Source organism: Brienomyrus brachyistius, chromosome 2 (assembly GCF_023856365.1).
Source record: "Brienomyrus brachyistius isolate T26 chromosome 2, BBRACH_0.4, whole genome shotgun sequence".
Lineage (NCBI taxonomy): Eukaryota > Metazoa > Chordata > Actinopteri > Osteoglossiformes > Mormyridae > Brienomyrus > Brienomyrus brachyistius.
The window spans coordinates 12,970,671-12,979,465 of record NC_064534.1 but is presented as its reverse complement, the minus strand read 5'-3'; the positions used below and the strand labels follow the sequence as shown (position 1 = coordinate 12,979,465).

General features: G+C 44.8%; 1 protein-coding gene across 2 annotated transcripts; it reads left to right on the top strand.

Annotated features, from left to right (window-relative positions):
• The first annotated feature begins 250 nt into the window (after positions 1–250).
• On the top strand, positions 251–6,153 carry prlhr2a (prolactin releasing hormone receptor 2a). Of its 2 annotated transcripts, XM_048998100.1 has the most exons (4): positions 251–370; positions 1,192–1,253; positions 2,955–3,457; positions 4,290–6,153. In XM_048998100.1, exons 3-4 carry the CDS (start codon positions 3,009–3,011, stop codon positions 4,924–4,926), a joined length of 1,086 nt encoding a protein of 361 aa, XP_048854057.1. In that variant the 5' UTR covers positions 251–370; positions 1,192–1,253; positions 2,955–3,008; the 3' UTR covers positions 4,927–6,153. The 2 variants fall into 2 exon arrangements, with proteins under 2 accessions (XP_048854057.1, XP_048854050.1); XM_048998093.1 differs by lacking the exon at positions 251–370 and having other exon boundaries at positions 1,150–1,238.
• The last annotated feature ends 2,642 nt before the right edge of the window (positions 6,154–8,795 follow it).

The window sequence follows — 8,795 nt, the reverse complement described above, 5'->3', positions numbered from 1 at the left end:
CATTATATTATGATGGTACCATGCGATACAATGTGTCGTTTTTGCTCATTTCAATATCTGTTATGGTCTACGGTGTTTCGATTAACGTGATGAAACACAATCGGTTACATCACGCACGTACCGCAGGTGGATTGATGGGGCAGCTGCGTAACACACATGGGCTCCGGTGGGCTCCACCTTCCGCGCTTCCGCGCAGCTCCGCCTAGCGGAGATATAGCTCGTTTGGGCGCTTCTGCGAAAGCCGCCTGCCCGCTAACGCTGGGCTTGAAGTTTACCGCAGCCTGGAACAGGTGAACTACCCTTGCGGCATTGTTTGGGAGCGGTGACTTATGATTTAAAGCAGGACATCTGTGTTCCAGTTAAATTAAAGGTAAGTGCTTTTGTTAATAATAGTAATAATAATAACAATAATAAAAAATATTATTGTTGTTATTGTTGCTGATATTATTCACTTATGGTTGAAAAATACGCGCGTTATACTGTAATTCGTGTCATCGACTATTAAAAGTCTCTTTCTTACAGTACATAATTGATCCTGTAATTTTGTTGTAGATTCCCTCCCAGTTAGATTATCGTGGGGACTGGTTGTGTGTAATATGTGAATGTCGTCCTTTGCAGAAAGTAATGCGTTAAATTTGTGGCGGGTGCATGGGGAACAGATATATCATTAGATGAACAATGGCGTGTTCATAAGTATTAATATTTAATTTATATTATATATTTTCATTACGTTATACTACCTACCACAAGTGAGCGTTATTCAAAAGCTCATATATCGAACTTACATATTTACTTTAAAAGGTAACTAATTAGATACGGCGGAGGAAAAAGTGACTTTAAATCTAAAAACGTTTTATTTTTCTATTTTTTTATATATACTAAAAATATCTAGACCCTTGCAGCTAAAGCTTCTGTGAAACCCCGTTATAGGGTTAATGGTTATGTATGAGATTGCCTGAATGGATGTGCATAAAATATCTGCCCGCACAATCTAAGGGGAGGGACAGAATAGAGTTAGTTGTTTTTTTTTTTATTTACGTGTGACCGCTATTGAGAACTTTTAAGACACTCCCTGAACATAACTCCGGGAGTTACCCACCCCCTCCGTGCCCGAACAGATGTATTATTATCATACGGACCGGGCTAGAAGCGGGTCGGTACTCACCGATAACTCTTTGTTTCCCTCTCCAGAGTACCGGGAAGGTTTCCTGCATACTGGTACCGCTCATAAATTGCCGGTAGGTTATAACAAGGTGAGTACCGGCACCTGTTTTCTCAGACTTCAGGTACTGCGTACAGACACTTTAACAAACAAAAAAATTGTGTGTGTGTGTGCGCGCGCATCTGTGCATACAGTCACTTTAACAAACAAACAAACAAAATTCTCCAAATAGTGTAAGTGTGGATTATGTTTATATTACACTGAGGGGACCAAATGTTCCCCACAATGTGATAAAAACCTGTTATTTGGATGATGTGGGGACCATTTTTCAGGTCCCCACAAAGATCTGTGAGTGCAATCAAAAAACTAAAAATGCCAAAAGTCTCATATTTTGTATAGTTACTTATGGTTGAGGTTAGGGCTGGGAAGGGCTTAAGGTCGTCATGTTGGGATTAGAGTTTTACCCCCATATAAATGAATGGAGAGTCCCCACAAAGATATAATTACAAACCTGTGTGTGTGCGTGTTTGTGTGTGTGTGAGAGAGAGTGTTAGGGTCCTACATACAAGTATATTTAACCACCAGGAGAAATGAATGAAATAAACCCAAATTTAAAAAGTCCTGCTAGATGAGAGGGAAGCCATTCACGAGGGTGGAGGAGTCCTGTTTAAAGAAGGAGCAGTGACTCACAGTGACTCGCAGCCGGTGGTACAGATAGCGGTTAGAGGAGAGGTAGAGGAGACGGTCTGGCTCTTTCGTCTCAGCCACATAGATGAAAGTGGCTCCATGGGCTTACAGCAGAATCACCGGCGAGTATCTGACACAGGCCAGGGTGGACATGACTGTTGTCATGACGCTGACATAGACGCGAGCGTGACTCAGAGTCAGGACCATAGGGACTGGTTGTCTCGAAGGACCAGCTTTCCCCTAAAATCCTCTCATTGCCCTTCATCAGTGTGGTAAATAGGAGAGCATATTTGTGCCACATTGACGTAAAACAAGGTACCTTCACATCATGGATGGCAGAGTGCGTCATGATTGTGAGGATGAATACCTTTTACCTCCACTGCTCCTGGCCGGTACACAATGGTTATGACACACTGCCTCATGCACTGCCCTTTGTGTTCATCTGTATGCTGATACACAGGAGAGCCTGAGCTAACAGACCCTGTGATAGTTTCTTTCTCCTAACCATAAGATTGTTAAATCATCAGTCCTAAAATACCCAATCTCACATCTGTTCATCCCAGATTCATATGACTCTTTTACAACCTACTTAAAGGGGACAGTTTGTGGGCCGGTGGGGTAAGTCTCTGTGCCTGTGATAGGAAGGTTGTCGGTTCAAGCCCAGCCTGGGCACATCTGTGGGTCATCTCTGGGCACATCTTGAGCAAGGCCCTTAACCCCCGGTCCCCTGGGTGCTGCTATATGTGGCTGCCCTGCACAGCCAGCTTGCTGTCACCTACAGAGGACAAGCTGGGGCAGCATAAAGAGAATTTCCCCACAGGGATCAATAAAATATTAATAATTATTATTATATTTATTGCCTATTTATATGTATACTCATGTACCACATTACACCATTGTTGGGTACAACTGAGTACTGTGTAATCAGGCATTGTTACTTATACCTGAAAACATAATAATTGTGTAAAATATGATCTGGAAATAAATGTGAATGCAGAACATTTATTGGTGGCACAATGAATCAGAGATGTTATTGGTCCGAAGTGAATTCGTTTCTCACTTGTGTTAAGCATGAGGACGTCAACATTGACCGCATCATTTCCAGTTGTATCCAGCACGCCGTACCTGGGGAGAACTTCCTCATCCTTTGCCAGCTGAGATGGAGGCCGGTGGTTCCAGCTGGCCAACAGTGTTGGCGCCCCCCCGTGGCCAGGAGAATGGCAGCGGGCAGGTCTTCGAAGTAGTGCTGCAGAACGGCTCGGCCAGTCGCGGCTCCCAGTTTGCAGGCGTGGAGCTCCTGCAGTCCTTCAAGGGCGTCATCATCCCGTGTTACGCCCTAGTAGTTCTGATCGGCGTCTTCGGCAACTACCTGCTGCTTTATGTCATCTGCCGCGCCCGCAAGATGCACAACGTCACCAACGTCTTCATCGGCAACCTGGCTTTCTCCGACATGCTCATGTGCGCCACCTGCGTTCCCTTCACGCTGGCGTATGCCTTCAACCCTCGCGGCTGGATCTTCGGCCGCTTTATGTGCTACCTGGTGTTCCTCATCCAGCCCGTCACCGTCTACGTGTCCGTCTTCACGCTCACCGCCATCGCCGTCGACAGGTGTGTAGGGCGCTATACAGGCTCAGCACCGAGTGACTCAGAATGCCAAGAACGTACGCTGTCTAAAATACCAGAGGGGCTACATTTACATATTGCGTATAATTATTATTAAAATGATCCTGAATGAGCCGAATCCATTGAGAAAAATGCCAGGTGTAACTCCTATTCAGAGACAGGGAAGGAACAGGAAGTTTAGATGTAATTTGAACATACAGAATATGAAATTCTTCAATTTTTCAAAGCCACAAGCACAGTTGAAGTTGAACACCAGGGATTGCAGGGACGACGTACATTCTCTGCTGGCAGATTTTTTTTCTAAATCAAAACGTTGCCACAATGGCGCATGTCATGTTGAACTCAATGGCCTGCTATCATTCTTAGTTACTAAAAAAAATGTCATTCAGTGACGCAGCAGCACCAAGCCCGTTCCCCATTGACACCCAAGACAGAAACTCATCTAAAACAAAATGAAACATCAAGGTTGTGAGAAAGGACAATTTCTGCTCTGAAAATATTTTAATGAGGTCTATTCATTAGTATGAGCATTCATCATCTGTAATATTCCTCAAAGGCACCTATTTCTAATCCCAAAGGCATGCAGCTGAGAGCACCAATAAGGTTCTGAAAAGACTGAATGCTGATTTAAATTGGATTTCCTCTTAGTTTCAAAAGCCTTCCTCCTCTACAAGCAAATAGGCCAAAAATATCCATGGAGGAGCTTCACATCTCCAGCTCCAGCTTAGGACAATAAGGGGTGTGAGATGGGTGCAGAACTACATCCATGGTCGCCCTGACTCTTTGCCCCTCCCCCTCCATCTCCCCCCCCATCCAGGTACTATGCCACGGTGCACCCCCTGAAGAAGCGCATCTCCATGCCAGCATGCGTCCACGTGCTCCTGAGCATCTGGCTGCTGTCATGCGGGCTGGTGGCCCCGGCCGTGGCCCACACCTACCATGTGGAGTTCCGTGAGGAGGGCTTCACCATCTGCGAGGAGTTCTGGATGGGCGAGGAGCGCCAGCGGCTGGCATACGCCTACGGCACGCTGCTCATCACCTACGTGCTGCCGCTCTCTGCACTCTGCATTTCCTACCTGTGCATCTCTGTCAAGCTGCGCAACTGCGTGGCGCCAGGCCACCAGACGCAGAGCCAGGCGGAGGCGCAGCGGGCACGCAAGCGCAAGACCTTCCGGCTGGTGGCACTGGTGGTGGCGGCCTTCGGCGTGTGCTGGCTGCCCATCCACGTGTTCAACGTGCTGCGCGACATCGACATCGATCTGATCCACAAGCGCTACTTCCTGCTCATTCAGCTGCTGTGCCACCTCTGCGCCATGAGCTCCTCCTGCTGCAACCCCTTCCTGTACGCCTGGCTGCATGACCGCTTCCGCGCCGAGCTGCACAGGATGTTCTCATGCCACCGCCGCATCGGCGTGCCCACCGCCAACTGCCCCGCCGCCAGCATGGTGCTGTGAGAGGGCCCTAGGGGAGTAGCCAAAACAAATTCACTGAGATAAGCCCATCTCTGGCTAATTGGCGATTTAGTGTCGCCCTGACGGCATTCCAAAACAATGCTGAAATCATGTGCATGATGTCACTTCCTGCCAGACATCAGATCTAAGAACCACGGGCATCAAAAAATCCTATAGGCAGATGGCAGCGTGTACTAGCTGCCCTGTTTGGTTGGTCAGCTGGTGCCACATTCTGACCCTCCCCGGCAAAATAGGAAGATGACAAATGACAGCTAGTTAATACTAGTTCATGAAATTTTGCTTAAAGTCCCAAAAAGCGTGGGCCAGCCCTGCTGACACCATCCCTAGACATGGTTTGGAATGAGGAGGGACAGCTTGTTAGTAAGAGATACTAATCCGGGGGGGGCAGGGTCGAGAGACCTTGGAACGCTGATGACAGCAAGCGGTTAAGGAGTTACTGATTCAACTGCCTAAAGGAGTTTTGCTGTCGTGCCTCTGAGAAAAGTACAGGTAGTCGCCAGGTTTCAAACAAGATCCGGTCTCTAAATCTGTCTTGAAGTCCAATTAGTAGGTAAGTCAGAAAAACAATAATACAGAACATAATAATGACAATTATACAATAATAAAAGTAGCTACATACGGTACATCGAGCCAAAGAACCGCTGAAGCCATGTGATATTCAAGAGCATGACAAAGTAGTGCGCGCGTTCGTTATTATGAACCTCTGTATTTAACCCGAATTTTTTATATAATAGGCTTTATGGCAGTCCATTCGTAAGTACGAGTTATCTGTAAGTCGGACATTCTTCAACCGGGGACTGCCTGCACTTGATCATCTGTATTTATCCATATTGATGGATGAACGTTGCCTTGGGTAACAGCATCAGTGAGTGTGTGTACACTCTCCAGATGCTTGTGGATGTATGACTGGGGTACAGCAAATTCATAACAAATGAGTCAAAATTCACAATAACGGCCTGCCATTTCTATTCTTTATTTGTCTTCGACACCAAGAGTATTTTTAAAGTAATCTGTACATAACATTTCAGAGCACAGAATTGCAAGCTTTGATCTGGAATCTATAGTTCAGTCACCAGCCCACAAAAGAACTGATGGATTTAACAACAACATTACGTGAACAAAGGTTTTTGTTTTTGTTCCTCCTTGAAAACATTTTGATTGGATAAAGCTCTCCTCTGATTTGCATTTCAGTGTTATTGCTTTGTGTTATTTGCCATTCTGCGACAATGCATCACAAATATTGTTCTTCATGCTACTGCACTGCACACGTCTCTCATTTGGGATTCATTTGGCTTGAATATATTCCATTGCAAACAGGAGTATATAAAAGGCTAATTAGCGAATTATATGAAATCAAATTCATAATAAAACATACTGAAAACAAATTAGGTGAGGCTATTTTTAAAAAGTTTATAGGTTTTCATTCCAGGACAGCACTCCCATTTTTGAGAAAACTAATGAATTGCCTTAATTAAATTTGTATGGATTTTTTTCCCTTTCACTTTCCCTCCTAATGGCTTGGGGAACAAAAGCGGGAAGCTAAAATTTTCAAAGCAAAATCACAAGACACTTTTCTGGCAAATAAACCTGAGAAAAACATGGATGAAGGCCGCTGACTTCGCTTTTCATTTGTTGATTTCTTACCCACAGTTCCTGGGTCACTGCTGGGAAAACATAAAAATTTACCTAAAAATATGCACTTACACTCATAAACAAGACAGGGAAGAACAAGTACAGCCAGGAATGGAAATGTGACCCAGAACCTCTTGTCCTTAAATGAACACCCGTACACCCCCACATATTAAAACGTCAGCAGCAAAAGCACATCAGCTTAATGTGCTGTGAAATCCATCCATCCATTTTCCAAACCGCTTATCCTACTGGGTCGCGGGGGGGTCCGGAGCCTATCCCGGAAGCAACGGGCACGAGGCAGGGAACAACCCAGGATGGGGGAGCCAGCCCATCTCAGGGCACACTCACACACACCATTCACTCACACATGCATTCCAATGGCCAATTTAGTAACTCCAACAAGCCTCAGCATGTTTTTGGACTGTGGGGGGAAACCGGAGTACCCGGAGGAAACCCCACTGTGACATAGGGAGAACATGCAAACTCCACACACATGTGACCCGGGCAAAGACTCGAACCCAGGTCCCAGAGCTGTGAGGCAACAGTGCTAACCACTGCACCACCACCGCCCCCTGCTGTGAAATCATATCAGTAAATTGATAATGGCACTTTCTTACATCAAATTTGCTCTTAGACTAAGAATTCCTTGACCCTTTAAATTTCACCAAATAGTGGAGGTACTTGAGATTTTCGTACGGTTTTGTAACGCGATGCTTTGTGACGCTTTTTAAATGCATGAAGGACAATAAACCACCAGTAAAGGAAAGAATGTTGCCATGGTCACAGATACTGGCGGACTTTCTGCAGATCATAATGATACAGAAATCCCATCTTTCAGTGCCTCTCAAATACACTGCAAGGACTGTACAATCTGTGATGCTGGGTACCCGTGGAACTGCAAAACAGAAATAGTACAAGTTGACTATTAGATGTAATTACAAATGTTCTTGCATCTGCCGTTTCTATCCAAAACACAGCTCATATGTATCGTCTTCATCACTCTCCTAGTCAGCCCAGTTCTCTCTCATCATTCTTTTATAGCAGTTGTGGAATTGACCTGCCTAGTGGAAATGAGGGGAAAAAGGGGGGGGGGGTATTTTGGGCCACCTGTCTGATCGGCATTATTCTCACAAACTTTAGAGACGCTATCCTAGCTGCTTCCACTCCTGCTGGCCATGTTGCCCTCGATAAAAAAAACGTTAGACGAATTAAAGCCCCCTTTTGCTCCGGTTAAACTCTGTTGTATTAAAGCAGACTTTCTGAAGGTTTCAACACAAAATTGCACTCCGTTTAATTTAAAGGTATTGCATTTCGCTTGGAAAGGCAGATGAATAAACTTCAAGGCAGCACCCTTTATGATGAGGTCAACACACACCTAAATTGACTAAAGAAGTTTGTAAAGTTGCTGACCTGGATTGGAATCGTGTAATGAATAACCAACAAATTGCTGATCCTTAAAATTAAATCGAAGATTAGATATGCAGTATGGCACCCAATCTCTGTGAGATGTCTACAGTTACTGCTACATATGCTTTCGTTTATAGGGTCAACTAATTCAAATAAAATGAAATGTTGTAATTTAAATCACCCACTCATTTACTTGATTCCACACCAAGGTCATAGACATGGTTTTAACACTGGCAAGGACCAAATCAGCCCATAACCTCCCGTCCCCCAAACACACATGGTATTACCCAAATCAGCCCATAACCTCCCGTCCCCCAAACACACATGGTATTACCCAAATCTATGCCCTTGTTCCATACCACGTTGACAATAAGAGCTTATTCATAAAGATTGAAATCCCATGTTAGCAATATAATCTTCCACATATATTTTCAAGATCCTGGTATCTAACTCCTATACAAGACATCTGAACTATATACAAACGGTTTGTTTAGCTACATGCCTATTGCAAACCTAATTGAAGCACAGGAATGTGCGGTGTGCTCTCTCAGCCCATTAAAATCAGTCTGAGTCGAGATAAAACCAAAGCACTGAAACTGCCCTTGTGAAATTACTCACTGACTTGCTCCTCTCCTATAATCGGATGATAGTGTTACTTTAATTGAGGAATTGCTTTGACACTAGAGATCAACAAATTATCCTCAACAGAGTGGACTCCACTGGATAATAGTCTCCCTCCAGGATGAGGACGTCTCCTGCACAGCATTTCCAGCAATACCTTTCTAATATTTAATAGCCAGGTACTGAGCACC

Coding starts and splice junctions, on each gene's coding strand:
- prlhr2a (XM_048998100.1), top strand. CDS start 3,009: ATGGAGGCCGGTGGTTCCAGCTGGCCAACAGTGTTGGCGCCCCCCCGT. Junction 3,458..4,289: donor ACCGCCATCGCCGTCGACAG/GTGTGTAGGGCG, acceptor CCCCCCATCCAG/GTACTATGCCACGGTGCACC.